The following is a 17,820-nucleotide window of genomic DNA, read 5'->3' on the forward strand; positions in this document are numbered from 1 at the left end:
TGTGCTTGGCGGCAAAGTTTTGCAAGTCATTTACGTCCTTGTCTGTGAGCACGGGAATGTCCACCTTAACGCCTGGCAGGTTGCAATTCTTGCGCTGACCCAACTTTTTGCTGTTAAGCACCGTGCCCCGTAGGACGCGCGCAGAGATAATCTCGTCAACGCGGATGGTGATGCTGCCGTCTGCAAGTAGGATCTTACTACCCTGCTTGACGCTAGCACACAACTTGTCGTATGACAGACCAATCCGGGTTTCGCCCGTCTCAGGGTCCTTGAAACCCTCCCAGGTGGTGTATGCCGCGCCCACTGCTTCCACAAAAATGTTCTGGCCCGCCACCAGCTCAATATCCTTGCCGCCCCGCAGCATGGCGGTACGGATCTCGGGGCCCTTTGTGTCCAACAGGCAGGCGGCATAGCTGCCCTTCTCCTCGCACACCTGCGCAGCCGTGGTGGGTCCCAAGTCACATAGGTTAAGGGCCAATCCTTTTCCTTGGAGAACACGTTTGAGCAGCTCGCTACCCTTTCCCCCGCGCCATGCCATCGTTTGACGGGATCAGCCGCAGCGCATACACCTGGAACAAATACCAATTCGCTGGTTCTGGGTCGTCTGTAGCTTGCATCCGTGCCTTATTTTAGCTACCTGGTTAAGGACTGTGGCGTTGGCCCGCAGCGCTGGGCCCCCAAGCAGGCACATGTACGCATACAAAAGCCACGTGCGTGCCAAACGAGAATGTGCCCAGGATAGCGACTTGCTTTTGCTAATTAATGGTTTCGAGGTATGAAAGCGCCACACATAATGCACACGTAGGTTCGAAGGTCAGTTAGAGCCAAACCGTAATGTGCTGTACATGAAATGTATTAGCTGGCACTACCTCCTAAAACCCACCTTGCGGAAGCGCTGCAGCACCGCCAGATGGCCCTCGTGGTCGCCATGGCTGAAGTTGAGACGCAGTACGTTGCATCCCGCATCTAGCAGCTTGGCAAGCCCCTCCTCCGACCAGCACGCTGGGCCCACCGTGCAAATAATCTTCGTTTTGCGTGCCAATTCCTCCTGGTCCTTCAAGATCATGGCTAATGTGACATTCGTTGCGCGCTCGGAGTGTACGTCCGGTGTTTCCTGTGGCGGCCTAATCTCCTCCGGTTCGTACTCTGGTGCCCATTCGCGCTGAAGCTTGGTTTTGACAGCTGCCATGCCGGCGTGCACGGGCAGGAGCGGCGAGGGGATAAAGGAAAGTCGACAAGGTGCAAATGATAGGCGTTTGGCACCGGCAACACTGGCAGGATGGTGGCACACGTGGCATAACTGCCACAGAACTCCGAACAGATATTCGTCCCGTGTCCCGGATTCATTCATGCCGGGATAGGCAAAGCCCCCAGGGCTGACCCTTTGGATGGCAGGAAACGTTCGACGTAATCGGTGTACCTTTCAACGCCGATCTCTACGTATTTGCCAACGCCATTCCTTTTCCACTGACACACTTGTCCCAGCGCCTTTACAAAGGGGATCGAGAAAGTCGTGCGCAGCCCTAACCCCATGGCCTCCCATTCCCCATAACCACCCGTGGGGCGCTGTCCTTTCCCCTGAAATGCCAGATCACAGGTGCCACTGGACGCCTCACCGTTGATTGTCTGCTCTTCGACAGACATAGCTTGTGGGTGTAGTGAGAACGTCTTAGTGAGGCGACCAGGCGACTTCCTGTTGGATAGTTGTCACACGGGAAGTGACAGGTGCTTACAAAACAGTAAGTTGTACTGCAGGTATTAGGGCGCCTTGACATGGCTTATACAAGGCTTTGTGGAGGCTACGTGACGGCCATGCGACAATCGCTAGCTCTGAGCAACATTTCGCCCAGACCGCCGAGTTCCGCCTCGAGTTATGACAATTCCACCGTGCCCGTATATCCTATATAGCTAACCTGACTGATCGGTCATCGAAGGCATACGAACGCCCAGACTTCGAAGGCGATATGGGTGATATAGGTGGCGGGGGAGGTTTGACCTCTTGTTTTGGCGCCGAATCACCATTTCTATCTTCCGAATCCCGCCGTCGCGGTGTCACGTCTACAGATGGACTCTTGTCGCTTCCTTGCTTGGAGACATCCTTCAAAGGAATGGCAGCCTGTATGAGAGTTAGGCAAAGAGCGCAAGTAGATTTAAGCAGAGAGAGTGTTGAGACACTTGTAAAAGCGCTTTGATCACCAGTTTCGAAAGAAGTGCTAAAATTGCCCGCTTCAGCCTGTTCCCCGATACCTGTGACGGAGATGCGTTGATTGAGCTACCACAACCCATCTTTCCAATTCAATCCAGCCGACCAGCCTTGAATATCCGGGGTCGGCTTTTAGCTGGGTGCGGACGCCCCGAAGGCTAGATATCTTACGGTTTCATAAACAGGCAACTTCGCGGATATATCGATAGGTGGGGATTTGCAAGTCAAAATCGAGCTCCAATTCTCTGTCGTGGTTGAGCCCACACAAGCTCCGTCTCGTACGTTTACCGCTTCGCCGTATTTTACTTCGAGCACCTGCTCGAAACGAAGCAAACTTCAAGATTTCACTTTAAGAATTATTCTTGTCATGGTCTTTTACATATTTTTACATTAATTTCACCTCATCACTTCAAAAATTGTCCCAGGGGTCAACGAAAGGCCATAAGAGGTAAGGACAAGAACCGTTACTAGGGTAGGGAGTACAATAATGAAAATCAACAACATTTATATCGGGTTATTGCTCCGTGTCCCCGTTGCCTTCTCCACGATGACGACTGTGCGGATCCCCTGCTCGTGGGACTTACTGAGTTAATGCGAGCCCACTATCCCAGAATTCACGACATCTATCCAGGTGTTCCACACGACGGAATTCGATGTTGTATTTCTCCAAGTTGCTATCATAAAACGGTCACGTTTGAGAAGGCGTGCCGCAGAAACAATGAGAAACCAAGGAAAACCCACATCACAGTTAGGGCACAACCCCACGCAGTGTCCGCTGAATTAATCGACTCAGTAAACCAAAATGACAGACGCGCTTGATCGTGGAAACGCCACGTATAGTCAACCGCCTGTCGGCCTGCCGAAGCCATTTTGCCAGCGCAACACGAAAGCCGGAACGTCTTCCATCCAGAGGCCCTCAAGCAAAACCCATTCCAGTTTAGCCAGTGCTCATTATATCTGCAAATACTTCTGACCATGTAAGACCGGGCACACGTCCGGGTCCCCTTCCGTCCAAATGCTGGGCGCCCGCACGCATACCACGACAGCCCTCTTTTGGCCGTACGCCCAAGATGTTGGAACAACAAATTTCACGGGTGGTCACACCATTCGCTTAATGTTGGTTGCATTCAAGGCCAGCAGCTCTGGGCCGTCGCTGATGCGCGGTGCCTACCCTAAAAATTCCTTCAGCGCGTCAATCACGTGCGGGTGCGACCTTCGCCCTGCCCCTCTGTCCCAGATGAAATCTGGGCACGCACCACCAAGAGCAGAAGCGGGGCACGGGGACACGGGGACGGGGCAAAGTTGAGGTGGAGCGAGAGGTGGGGAGACGCGGGCAGGGCCTCGCAGGGCCGAGGCTGCTGGCCTGCTGGGGTGAGTAATGGCACCATGCGTCATGAACACCACAAGGAGTGCAACAGGTGGTCTAGGAAGTCCTGGCGCTGGTGGCATTTAGCGCCATGGAGATGTAAGGGGGCAATTATGGCAGCGCAGGAGAGAGGGGGCCGCGTCCCCATGAGCGGGATACGGCGGCTTAGGGCATGCCGTCCAGGAGCGTGTAATACTTCGGGTGGAGATCTATGGATCAATGGCGACGGTTTCATGCAATCGCATTTCTGGGGCACGCGTGTTGGACAGTGTGGGGGCGTTGTGCGCGGGCTTGAACTCGTATGTGCTGGGCCGTCCCAGTGTGGAGGAAATAGGCTCTAGCTGGGCGGCAGGGTATGTTTGCGAAGTTAACCACCCAGCCATTGTCCTGGTTTGAGGTGGTTTCAACCTCATCGGCATGAGTGTATTCGGCTGTTCCACTCGTAATGAGTCATAAGGGTCCCCCTGCCCATCCAAGACTTCGGAGGGTCCTGGCACGCGGGGTGGGGATCTTAAGGCGGGGTACGTGGCTAGTAGGGGTACCTGCACTTGGCTAATTCCACCTCTGCGACTTTTGTCCTGCCACCTACTGCTGGCCATGCCTAGTTGCTTTGGACTGTTTGGGCGGTGGTATGGGGCTAGCGGTGGTACCCTAATCAGACCTTTCCTTGCATACAGCGTACAGGTCCGGGCAGCATTACGGGTGCTCTGATCAGATTCACGTACTTAAGCTTCAGTAATCATCGTGTTTCGCGCTCGATCCCCGGTAGCCCACGCGGACTCCTGTCATGCACATCCCGCCGCCAAACCGCCAGGCAAGCCGCTACACGGTGGCGGAGGAGGCGCGGCGATTCCACTACTCACTCAACTTACCCATGTGGCTGTAATCCGGAATGACCACCGTCCGTCGATGCGCATTAATGAGCCTCCGCTCCTGCTCGGCGATGTCTTTCAACGTTGCAAGAATGTCGATGGCACCTGCAAGCATGCATCAACGCGTCATTGAGACACAGGCGTTATAGCTTGCCAAAGAAAGAATTACGATTGTGCATGGTGACTGGCTCGCTAGACTGAGGTGGGTTATGCATGGTAGAAGCGGGCTGTCAGGCGGGAGCGAAATGTATGTCCTGGCGATACCCGTTGCAGCAGTTGCCTAACTAGGACTAGGAAACCCGCATGGCTGAACGCGTGAATGTGTTCAAGTGGCCCAGAAGCCTCCCACTCTGTAACAGCATTATTATTATTATGGACGCGTGAAAGAATAGCTGGTGAAGTGATTATGTACCTGCTATGATGACCACGGGCGTCCTCATATCTTCCAGTACGTACTGCACTTAGTGAGGGGGGAAGCATCGTGTCAGTGGACAAACATGGTTGTTTCAGGGAAGGACATACGGTGATTTGCGCAGTCCAGCACGGCTTCATCGTGCTCACCAAAGTACGCAAGTGTACGCACGAAGGCTTGCACATGTACCGGTTAGGCACGGACGCACACTGCTCTTGGGCACCTGGGGCCCCCCGTTGTCCTCACCTCCGAGCCGTAGTTGAAGCGGAACAATCTGGGCTCAACCCGATTGTAAATCTGCGGGGCAAGCGTGGTGAGGCAGGTCAAGATACCATGATCAGTTAGAGGAGTGAGGGAGACGGATTGTCAAGGAATTACACCACCGGTTGGTTTGCAGGTACCTTCGCACTCCCCAGCGGCATATACGAATGCTGTCCATATTCCGCGCGCTGGCAATTCTGAATGGGCTTTGTCACGAGATGCTGCAATGAGAAATGGGTCGCTAGTTTGTTTCTGAGCAGCGTGAGCGGCGGGGTTACGTTTGACCTCAATTAGTGACTTCCTTGGCAGGCAGGCAGGCAGGCAGGCAACCGCGTGGGACTACTCAGCCGCCTGGTCGAGCTCTGAGCATAGATGACGCGGCACGCACCTCAACCCACTGGTAGGTGTTGTAAAGGCTGGTGGACGAAGGCCAGCCGTGCCAGTACCTCCTGCAGGCAAAGCTCGCACCGCATGTGCGCGCAGGGCAAGGGCGGGTGCGAACAATGTGCGATCACAACGGGTGTTCCCCTTACCTCGCGGACATGATAATTCCTGATGCGGGTGATGGGGAACCAAGCTTAAGTACTTACTTAAGTGTGCCATCAGCCAGGACATTGCGCAGCGGGTTGCTGTGCAATTTGGATTAGCCGTATGTATGGTGAGCTGGTGCGTGTGTTCATTACGGTACCTACGAATTACCGTGGATGTTGCACCGGATGCTGTTAAAGCCATGAAGGCCTCAACATTGGCCGCTGCAGGTGGGTGATAATGAATCGCTATCAGAGGTCGATTGTGTGGGTGGTCACGTACCCTTCAATGAGGCCCCCTCTTCTCCCAAACCCATGCTTTGCTAATGTCCGGGTTGTTTATGGATGTCACAAGAATCGTACTTCAAACGAGCAACGGAGTCCGGGAGAGCCGTGCGTACTTATAATCGGCGTTGGTGATGAAGCGGGACGGCCCGAAGAGGTGAGCACTCAAAGCCTGCATGGAGGGATAGGATAGACACGCATAAGGTCATTTTCGGCCCTTGCGCATCCTAACGCCTAAGCATATACCGCCTGTGAACAACATGCAAGAGCAAGAGCACCACGTGCAGCTTTCCTGTACGTTTCAGTTAGGCTTACCGCGCAAATCGACGTATGTATTGGCAGTTGGCAAATGCCGTTGGGGATGAGTTGCTGCAGCAGGAAACTCATGAAGAGGAATTCCTGGGGCGGCAGCAGGTTGGCTTTTACGCTAGCCTGCAACAGGATCGCGTGGAAAGGGCACATAGAATAGGTAGAATATCAAGCACGTCATTCTCATGCAGGGTCCAGGGGTGAGGGTAGGCAGTTATGAGAGAGGTGCGTTGTAGGGACCTACTAGTGCCGACTAGTACGGTACGGACTACTTGTGTAGTCAACCGTGTACGGTTTTTACGGGTTCTCACGGTCGCCCCCACGATGCAAGTGCACGATGCATTATACGTGCCATGTATCACTGGGCTCACACTCTTCACCAGCCCCACGCAAGTAGCCAACCATCGGCATCGTGCTATCGTGTGTGCGTGTACAGTCTCCCTGAATAAAGCTTATGCATTTAACTTCAGGAATCAGCAGTGCATGTTGCGCTTTACGACAGCAGTTCCGTACCCAGGAAGTTCCATACCCAGCTGTGATGGTCATACATAGTTTGAAGACGGTGAAAGAGAAGCAAGCAACACGCAAAACGGGGCCATTCCCAGCCGTCCGAGTGTAGGAAACGGCCCTCTCAGCCCTCCGACGCCTGTCCGCGACTCGCCCTGCCACTCTGCCTCCCGCACCAAGTCCCGCCACTTACATTTACTATGAGAGAATAAGCGATTGGGATTCCCACTTTCATGTTGGTGATGAACACACTTGGCCCCAGCGAAATTACCACTCCCACGCTGTCCGTTAGGTTGGTCTGGGAGCTCAGCGTCATCAGGGGGATGGTGCAGCCCTGGCTATGGCCCACGATTCCCACCTGCAAATGAAGCAACCGCAGACATCCGGGGTTGCGATTGTGTCGATACCCAGCATGCTCGCAACAGCGAGCCCCGGTGCGTACCAGGGACCATTTGATCCCTGTGGGTTAACTGAATCAGTTCCTCGTTACTCTTAACTCCTCGTGCCTGGCGAGGGGTTCCCTGACCATCCCCCATGCAAAGGAATGTCTCCTCTGCTGTACCTCCCCTCAGCTCGGTACCTAGAGAATTGGGTTAAGCGGTATGGGGCGAGGTCTTTTCTGGGGGTCTATCGCAACAAGATTTCTGGGTATTTTACGTGCAGTACACAGCTCCCTACGTTTATTGTAAGGTCAGGGAAGATGCCCGGTCGCGAGGAAGGGAAACAAGTCTTCAAGGGGCTCAGAGACTTTGATGAACCTCGTCGGTTTTCAAAGTCCTGCGTTCGGCATACACAGCGATTGTGCCTGTTGGGTATGGTGCGATGTATGGGGTTGGCCTGCTCTTTTTAGTGCTGTGTCCTTCGTAGTAGGTCGCTTAGCAAGCTTTCAGTCAGATCTTACTCCGCCATGTCACGCTGCACCAGCAACGTTCGGTTCCTGGCGTACGTTTCCCAGCGGCCATAACTCCCCCTTCACCCCCATCGTCATATTGTTTTTGGAGGCACTCTTCTTCGGCCTGCAGGTACCCGGCAAGCGGCGTCCCCATGCCTTTGCTGGAAACCTGCGCAACCGCTATATAGCTGCCTACCGCCAACGGCTGCATTTACCTTGGGCATGCCCGTCACATTCTTCATGTAGTGGATGATAACGGGCAGGTCAATCTCAGCCATCTCGTCCTGCAACATGTATTTTTCGTTAGCGCAGGGAATCAGGGCATTGCACTTGGTGTTCACCGTACATGCCCCTATGGAACACATCACTTTGTACGGGTACATACTCTCCGGATGGGAGTACGAGGATGTGGGTCAAACTTTAACATGCGCCAAGTCAACATTCAAGTCAAAAGAAGTCGCACACTAGAGAACCCATTACCCAACATAAGCCACTCACAAGTGCGAAGTTCCAGAACTCGGTCTGCTTGTCACTGTAACGGACGTGTTCCCGTGAAAAGATATTTCCCCGGGTATTCGCCAACCAGACGTCGTAGCCTGAACCGCATATTTAGTACGACAGTACGTCAGTGCCGATTGTCCAGCATGGCAAGTACTTATGGATGCGGGCGGCAGCCCTCATTGGCCCAGCACGCAGTCCCGTGCATGCATTTGTGGCTGCTGGGACGCATGAGACACGCTTCCGCATGCAGGCATGTTCAACTTCTTGAGCAATAGCAGCCGGTCAGCAGCACAATTCATTGCAATACAACCTCAAGACATACCCCGGTGTGTGCAGCACGCCGCCGAGAATTCCAGGCGGCCTATGTTTCACTAACCTACCGTACCTACAAATCTATAAATAATCCCAGACGGCCTATGTTTCACTAACCTACCGTACCTACAAATCTATAAATAATCCTAATAACTTTGCCACAGGCCGCGGTCCACTGGCTGCAGCCTTGCGTGTGCTAAGGGGGAGGGTAACTGAGGGCCGTTTCGGCCCCGACATACCCCTTAACATGACCAAGCCCTATCCTACCTATCCTACCGAAGTCTATCTATCTCGTGCCCAGAAACGCTGCCCGTTTGCCGGGGGCCGGGTGGAACGAGTCCCCTGACTGGCGTGCGAGCCCAGCGCAACACACTTAACACTTGGCAATTAACCCCAGTGCAACCCCATGTGCAGTGCGCTCATGCTCCGCTCCCAAAGCCTCGCGTGCACATCTATCCCGTGGACAGTAAACCCAAAAGATCTGTACCCCGGTCTGCCAGGAAGAAGGCGAGGCTCTCGTCCGGACCGTTGACAACCCAGCTGGTGCTGGCGAGCGAGATACCGTGGATGAGCAGGACGGGCGGGCGCTTGGCAGTGCCAGGGCCCGCCCTGCCGTACGGAATACGAAAGCAATTGAGGATATAGCCGTCGTACGTCAGCACGTGATGAGTTTCTAGGGGGAAGCCCTTCGGCGTTACCAAGCCTGTCTCAGGGCCCACAAAAGGGAGGGGGATGCAGGGTGCGGCGGGGCCGGCGAAAGGGGGTCAGCTCGCTCACAGCAAGTTCGCTTCAAATGGATTATTACTTGCCGTCCGCTGCCTGAGGCCCTGTTGGGCCTACCTAGCACGGCAAGTCCTTCTATGCCCCCGCCGTGCTGCTGAATATCAATGAGCCGAAAACCGGTGGGTGGAGGGTGGATACGGAAGCCCATAGAAAGCATAGCTGCGCTAGGGTGGAGGCCGGGCTTGGTTAAGCATGTTGTCGCGTCACATGACTGTAGCTTTGATTCCTACGTTACGTACGGCAGAAAGTGTACGGGAGGTTTTTCACCACATTTTATCGTGCGTACAGGTGCTTACAGGGATAATGAATGGACTGATTTGGTGGCACCGCAGCATTTAGGAATTGAAGGTCCTAGATTCATTTCCTGGGTAGGCTCCCGGCAATGGTCGGGAGCGTGAGGTTATGGGTAGTTGCTGAGACGTGGGGTTGAGGTCGCAGTTGATGGACCCCGCTGGATCGGTGAGGCGATTGCTGAACCCTTTGCCTCTACGGATGGCCGGGTGAGTAGATGAGGTGGAATCTAAATGGCAGGATCCAAAACCGCCTTAGGACTCGTTTGTATGGCGTAGTACATTGTGGTAATGGTGTAGGATGCTCCAAGGTGCTAAATCCCAGCTCAGTAATCAAGTGTCTGAAAAAAATGGCCCAGAAAACACACACTCTGTAACACTTAACATGGATAATGGCATATGCCGCACAATGCCTTAATGGTATGATGCTCTCTTAAAAATAGTTTTAACGACCGACTGGCGCGCACATATGTCCCTCACCATGGATTCACGCAGCTATTCCCATTTCGAATGGCTCGTTATGCACGTACGACATGTTGAAGGGTTTCGCCCCCGGCTTGCCGTGATCACTTACCGGCCATGTCGTAGATCTTCAGTAAGCGGGACGGTATCGGCACGGTTGCATACGGCGCCAACCGCTGCTGAAGGCCGGATACATCGCCGGACAACATGGGCCCAACGAAGTCAATATCATTAAAGTTCAAGCTGCTGATGTTGCCTACGATGTATTCTGCAATTGCCTCTATGGGGATGGTCTCTCGGGCGACATTGCCGTACCCTACTGATAGGCCACCTGTGGCAGCTGTCTTTAGCCGTCGGCTCTCGGCCCTAAAGGACGCAAGCACAAGCACGACTGGCAGGAACAGCACCAGGGATCGAAGCGCCCAGTAAAAAAGTCGCCTAGGTTTTAAACCATCGCTCTTGTGATTGGCAGCAGTAGCGGTGCTGGTGTGGGTAGCGGGCTTCGAGACGCTTCGGCGAAGCCTAATAAACGCCATTGCGAGTCAGGTGTGGCTCAGGGTTGTCGCAGGCAATGAGGGGGGAGATCGAAAGAAGGTTTGATTGCGGTAACCAAAGAACGATTTGGCGATGTCTGCGGCATTGGATAAAAGACGGCATGTTGAAAATTCGCCTTTCACGGGCTGGGAGGGGACTTCACTTCAGACAGTGCCCTGACGGGCGATGTCGATACACTTGGTTTTGACCACTTTTCAACTGCCTGACGACGACATAGCACACCCTGACAAGCCCCATCGCAATGTTAAAACCTATTATCCGATGCCATGAATCACTACGGTGAAAGGTACGGTGGTTTTGACGGTGCTGCGCTGGTCACAGCCTATCTGTCGCCACCAGGGATGTATGGCTGCCCAAACGCTGTCCAAATCTCTATCTGCTGTTAGTTGAATAAACACGACTTGAGAGGCGACTACAATTAATTTAGAGGTGGAGCTAGCAAGCGGATCTCACACTGTTCTCCTTGTATCTGAATTGTTGTTGTCATGTGCACCAGTGTGCACGCTTTGGGCCGCGTGCTGCGTGTCCGACTTATCAGCAACAGTGGGTACCGTAGATTTGCGTTTGCGGCTACAACCCTCAGCTACCCACGTAACCACGCAGTTACAAGTGGGATGTTGAGTAGTTCCTCTTCACAGCGCGAGATGTGCGCTCTGATGGCACCACCTGGGACGGTGCCTGAGGGCGGGTTCGTTGGACATCCAATGTTGCAATTTAGTAGCTATCGTACAGTACGGCATACACTGTTACAGCATATTAGTGCAAAAGAGCTTATTTACGTTAGTTTACTAAAAGCCGTATCGAGACAACGCCTTGTCAAACCTTACAGGCTGCGAAGCGGCTATATAAATCTACATTTGCCTCCAGGTTCACCAGCAATTGCCCATAAATGTAAAATGTTTTCATGTTGATAAGTCTCTGTGCCTGAATACCTTTGAAACGGTAAGGCGCATGTGAGCCTAGGCTCGCATGTGCAGGCCTGCACATGACGTGGCGGTGACTCGTCATCCACTGCCCGCGGGTGGGTAGGGGAAACTAGCTACCGGTGGATCACCTAGCTACCGATAGGCTACCCCTACGAATCGGTGACCGGCTGGGACAAAACTGGGTTGGCTGTAATGGCATGTAATGGAAAAGTTCCTAACCATGCATAAGAAGTGCCTTGCCTACACCTGGTTCAGTGAAGCAACCATCAGACCTGCCTGCTGAGCTGCTGCGTGCTTCTGTGCTGGCGGCTGGTGCACGTTGACAGAAGAAGATTTTCCTAACAAGACTGCCCGTGTATACGTCTTAGATTGATTTAACATACGCTGTACAGAGGTAAATTGCCAACTTTGACCAAGTTCACAAACAGTTTTAGGATCCAATGTTTGTTATTTCACCTTGGGTGAAACTAGGTGAAAGCAAGTTGACCGGTTCGAAGCGGATAAGAGCTTACAGGCCCCTAGTCGCGCCCAGCCTCACCATCACCGCCTTAACAGATCAAGGCCCGGCACGCACGTACACGTGGCTTCAGTGGCAATCGCTTGTCCTCTGCTGCTGCTGCTGCTGCTGCTGCTGCTGCTGCTGTCGGCCAGGATTGGCTGGCCACAACCTTCTTCAACGCCCAAGTACGCACCGTTCAGCTTTCCTTGCACAAACCTAAAACATTTCTGCTTGCTTATCCAACAAGCCCAGCCGTCATCACCGCCCAACACAGGATTAAACATTCATCGAAGTTCATCACGCAGGTTGTCGATCGCGTTTAGCTGTGCAGGAGTGTCCGTCACTCCTAACTTATTGCTACCGTACAATATTTTGTACGATACACCACAGGCGTTGGACAGCATCAGGTTTCCCCCGTGCAAATCTTCCTTCCCCTTGTTGGCGGGTGCCAGCTCCAGGCGGGATGGGAACAGTCCTCTAGGCAATCACTGTTGCACTCCATCCACGCACTAAGCAAAACTTTCTGCCAAGGACTCCAGAACGATGGGATACACTGTTCGAACCGCACCGGTGTCCCAGATGAAATCTGCGGGCAATGCAATTCAACAACATCACCCGTGGGAAAACTGTCAAAATCCCGCACACCACCGCGGCGGGCGGCGGAGACGCGGCGCGAGTGGGAAAAAATGTTCAGCTATGCTGATCTAACGGGATCTAAAGGGGAACGACTTTGCCCAAGGGCTCACACCGCATGCGTATGATTATGTACTCTTGGTAAACGCCTGCAGCGCGCGGTTGGCGCCGCGGTTGGCAGCTTCTCAACATGCACGCCTTAGGCAGGGCAAAGGCACGAAGAGGCGAGGCGAGAGGACCCAGGGCCGAAAGCGGAACTCGGCCCGGCTTGAGGGTTCATTCGCGGGATCAAAGCACCTCACCCATATGGCTGTAGTCCGGGATGTGCAGCTCGTTGCGAAGGACGTTCCGCAGCCTCTTCTTCTGCTCGGCAATGTCTCGCGTCGCAGCAAGAACATCGTTACCACCTGCACGCCGCATTACCAAAGCGCCGTACGGTTTTTTACTACTACCATACGGAAATCCCATGTCAATCCTTTTACAATCCTAAATGGCGTTTTTAGTCCCTAGCGTGCCATGTTGAGGTTAAGAGCGAGCAAAGCGTGTACCTGACACCATGACCACAGGCGCCCTCACGTCCTCCAGTTTGTACTGCAGCCATTCAGCATCCGGGGGGGTTTAGGGTTTTTAAGGGAAGGTTAGGGCTGCATCGGACAGGGCACTGTTCCTGCTGGGCAGTCCAGCGTCGCAAGTGTCACGTCACATGGCGTGCAGAAGACTCGGGGCTCAGGGCTTTTAGCCCAAACATTCAAGCATCGGTTGGCACATTGCTGACGATAGCTATTGGATGGATGCGTGTAATACAGGCACGCTGCGGTCGCTCATACACACACATACACTCTCTCTCCCCGATGACCCGGTCGTCTCTCATGCACGCATGGCATGATGGCGCACAGGTGCATGCAGGGCCGCTTCCTGGCAGGAATCCCTTCTGTAGCCCCCGTCTTCACCTCCGGCCCGTAGCCATAATGGAAAAATCTGGTTCCTGGCTCATTGTAGATCTGCGGGCGCGTGAGGTCACCGGCGACAACTTGGGTCCCTTTTTGCTCGTTGGGGGGATAACAGTTTGCGGTACAGCGACAAGCGTGATGGCCGATTGGCAGTTAACACGCGGCGGGAGAGGAATGCAGTTGCAGGAAATGCACCGCCTGCCGCCATGCTGGCCTGATAACCTCCCACAGCAAGCAAGGACAGATTTTGCTTCAATTTTTGCTTCTGAATTAAAAAGCAGCCGACATGTTGCATATCGCGACAGGCATCGAGACTCGCTTTGCAGGGCGATAGCTATTACCATCACGCCGCTAGCGGGGCGTACGTAAGTACGCAGGGCTAGGCATGCCAGCAAGCCCCGTCCTAGCTAGTAGGAACATATCCCTTGCTAGGTCACCATTGGTGGTGGCTTCCTAGACACTCACCTGGGCCCACTGCATGGAGTTGCCTAGGCTTGTGGAGGAGGGCCAGATCTGCCAGTACCTCCTGCATTCAAAAGGACCACGCGACCGTGCGGCAGCAAAGCAGCGTGTTACGCAGGATGCAGAGCATACATAGGTAGGACTGGAAGATCCCAAGTCCAATGGGCGCAACTGCGATATGAGCCCATGAGCACGACCGTACACTGTAGGCAGTACATAGAACGGGCCGTACCTGTACTGTGCGGCGGAAATCCTTCGTGAAGCGCCAAAAATACCCTCCATTGTGGTCTGTGAGTAGGGAACCAAACAGCATGAAGCAAGGATCAATCTGTTAGCTCTCGATCATTACCCCGGCGGGCCTTTTTCCCGAACGCGCTACGGCGGGAGTTTACGAAGTACACGGCTCCGTGCCCTCAGGCCCCTTTGCGCGCATACACACTCACCAGGCACGTTAGCATGGTCCCCGGCACCTGGCACACGCCGTCCAGGTAGGTCTGCTGCATCTGCGTGCTCATGTAGATCAGCTCCTGAGCGGGCAGCATCCTATAGACCTCGCTAGTCTGCAGGGAGCAAGATCCGAGGGCGCCGCCATAGCCTCGTGTAGCCTTAGTTAACATCCGGCAGTGATGCCGCAGTGGGCCAATCCTACGTGTTTCAAAGGGCTTCAAACGGAACACGTGTAACAATCTTCTGCTGCGGGGCCCCCGGTGATGTGTGATGTGTGATGGCGGCAAACTACTGCCGTACCCATTGGTTCCTAGGATGATCGGTTCCTCTTGTCTGTGCGATCGATATCGAGCTTGTAGCGGTAATGCCGAACGTTGCCTCGGGATTGCATTTCACAATGCTGCGAGCTGGCCTTATGGAGGCGGCCCGCGGCCCCTGACCACCTGCGTGGACCACCTGCGTGATTCCACCTGCTGCCAGTCCACCCACCGCTGTACACTTATTCCACTCCGCACCACTCCGCACCCCCGGGTGCGACACCAGGGCCTGGGCTGGGCTGACGCCGCTGACACATGCGGAATGCTCCTCATTTAGAGGTGACCCAAGTTCATGACGCGGTCCCCGTTTGCCATCCCATTCGTTCCTCAGTGCAGTTGTTGAGTGGTGGGACACGCAACACGTGATTCCGGTCCTACCCCCGTCACAGCAACTTGCGCATGCAGGGTCCCACCTCAGGGTCCCACCGCTCACATTTGCTTGGCGACAGAAGTTCCTCAGGACGACCGAAGTCATGTATTGGACGTAGGCGCACGGCCCCAACGCCACCAGCACCGATACGCTGTCGGCCAGCCAGGGATCGTCGCTGAGCGCCATCAGCGCAATGGTGCCGCCCTGACTGTGACCCACAAGGCCCACCTGCGTTCGAGGAATTGCAATGTAGCCGGGAGGACGACGGAAGATGGAGGAAACGCTTTGGCAACACGCGCTCAGGCACACGTAACTTGGATCCACACCCACACGCAGGCGCAACTATGAGAGGCGTTTTGCGTTCCTATGCTCCGTAGGAAGACATGCGCTCTCGCAGGATTGTCAAGGGTGAAGCTGTAGTCCAGCGAATAGCCAGATGACACCCTCGCATCGCTAAGCCGCAATATAGGCAGAGGAATATATCACGCTAGAGGCGGCTGTCCTGCTTGGGCTCTCCATACTCATACACCCGCGGACAGCAGCTGCACCTGCCTTGGCAATCTTTGTCACGTCTTGGATATACTTGATGTTCTCGCGCAAATCCCATTTAGCCATCTCGTCCTGCAACCCAAACCGCAAGCGGGGGGTATCACTACGCGGTCGACATGATAAAGTTGCGCAACGCAAGACTGGTTGCCTTCAGCCGCTACACCGGGCACAGGTGGCAGCAGAGCAGGCACGCTGTTGGAGAGTGACCGACACTACTCATATAACATACCACTGAATTTTGGCAGCAGTAACAGGACCCGAGGGTTCCGGTGCTTTGCTAAGTCTAACACGCGCCCACTGAAAGCGACGGACGCTGCTTCCAGGTAGCAACAGAAATCTATGGTCCTGTATGCATGTATGCATGTACAACAAGTGTCCTTCTTCCGAGTGCTACAGCCCGACTCGTCCCAATCTCTTGAATAGGCGCAGCCAGCACTGGGCAGCCTCAGCACGGGCGCTCATCAGCAGCACGGGCGCTCACCACTGAGAAGCGCCAAAAGGCCTGCTGCCCATCGCGATAGCGTACATGTTGTCGTGAAAAGGTATTGCCGCGGGTGTTCATCATCCAGACATCGTAACCTGTGCAAGGTAGTACATCAACACAAACAACAGGTATGATTAGTTCTCTGCTATTCACTCGTCGCTAACTAATGTACAATCTGGAGATGCGCGCTCCTGATCCGGACCCTCCTGAGGCAAAGGTGCGTACACTGCTCTCCTCAGTACTGCAGGAGCGGTGCTGTCGCGGGCTGCCAAACGTACCTCTGTCAGCGAGGAGGAAGGCGAGGCTCTCCTCCGGACCGTTGACGACCCAACATGTGCTGGCGAGCGATATACCATGGATCAACAGGACGGGCGGGCGCCTCGCAGCGCTGGGGCCCGACCTGCCGTACGGAATACGGAAGGTGCCCAGCTTGTAGCCATCGCCTGTCACCACCATGTGTTGCTCCAGAGGATAGCCCTTCGGCGTGACTAAGCCTGGGTACGGCAGTATCAGCAGGGAGGGGGGCAGGGAAGGGAGAGCAGAGCGTGTGGCGACAGGCGGCATCCAGCGCTTAGGGTTCAAGCCGTAATAACCGAACTGCCGTCATAAGCGAATATGCCTGCGAAATGCCCGTCACGAGTATTGGCAAATGGCTGGCTGCGGCTTCGGTCCTGTGTGACGGCTCAGGAGAGAAGTCCTGGCGCTAGTAGCTGACTGCGAATCCGTCATCGCCTGTTTCGTTCGCCACCGAGCACGCACCCAGCAAGTAAAATGTAACAAATAGCAGCACCCAGATGTAAAGCGCGCACAGGGAACTGGATAACTGACAATCATGCCACGTACCTGTGTGCAGGAGTCATGTGATCGGAGGTACGGAATGCCGTTACCTCGAAAATGGCTACAAGAGCCAACAGCTTCATTGCCTCCATGCAACCCCCGCATGGGAATGTCTGAAAACGCCTCCCCGCACACTCCCCGGCCAGACCCGCTACCCACCCACCGGCCATGTCGTCAATCCGCATGCTGTAGGCTGACACAGGGAAGGATGAACTGGGCGGCAAGAGCTGAAAGAAGCCAGACACATCACCAGTTACCATAGGGCCCATCAGATCTGCATTTCCCATGTCGGCGCCGGTTCTATCATCACCGCCGTATGCCCTGACGGCCGTGATGTTGGCGGGTACAGTACTGTTAGTGCTGGCGATGGGGCCATCACTGGTGCTGCTATGGTCCTCATTCACTCTTATGATGATGTTGGGCTTGGAGACAACAGCATTGAACACGTTGGTGGTGCCATTGGAGTGACCTGATAGTGGGTCCCTCCCGGCTGTCGTGTGAAGCCGTCGGGATTCGGCACCGTAGGACGCGAGCGCGAGCACAACTAGCAACAGCAGTGAGGACCTTAGCGCCCAGGAAAGGATTCGTTGCAAAGACAGAGGCTTCGGAATTCCGCTGCTACTGGCAGTAGCGGAGCTGCCGTGTGTACGGGGCTTCGGGGCGCCCCGGCGGAGCCTAGTAACCGCCATGTTCAGGTTCAGATGGGGCCAGGTTTGCCGCAGACGGTGCAGCAGCCGTATCCCTTTGTCGGAGAAGAAACCTGTTTCTGCAACCTTATGGTCCCATTGTTTATTGTGTTTGGTGCGGTG

General features: G+C 54.6%; 2 protein-coding genes across 2 annotated transcripts; both read right to left on the reverse strand.

The window, feature by feature from the left end:
* Positions 1-6,866: 6,866 nt before the first annotated feature.
* On the reverse strand, positions 6,867-9,133 carry VOLCADRAFT_56661 (uncharacterized protein; the record flags this gene model as incomplete). The annotated part of the gene is made up of 4 exons (XM_002947148.1): positions 6,867-7,100; positions 7,850-7,918; positions 8,133-8,230; positions 8,935-9,133. Coding segments are annotated over 4 exons (600 nt in total), but the record flags the coding sequence as incomplete, so codon positions are not given.
* Positions 9,134-15,237: 6,104 nt separating this feature from the next.
* VOLCADRAFT_46235 (uncharacterized protein) lies at positions 15,238-16,651 on the reverse strand (the record flags this gene model as incomplete). Its single annotated transcript, XM_002947149.1, has 4 exons — positions 15,238-15,369; positions 15,679-15,762; positions 16,172-16,269; positions 16,453-16,651. Coding segments are annotated over 4 exons (513 nt in total), but the record flags the coding sequence as incomplete, so codon positions are not given.
* Between the last annotated feature and the right edge of the window lie 1,169 nt (positions 16,652-17,820).

Source organism: Volvox carteri (assembly GCF_000143455.1).
Source record: "Volvox carteri f. nagariensis unplaced genomic scaffold VOLCAscaffold_5, whole genome shotgun sequence".
NCBI lineage: Eukaryota > Viridiplantae > Chlorophyta > Chlorophyceae > Chlamydomonadales > Volvocaceae > Volvox > Volvox carteri.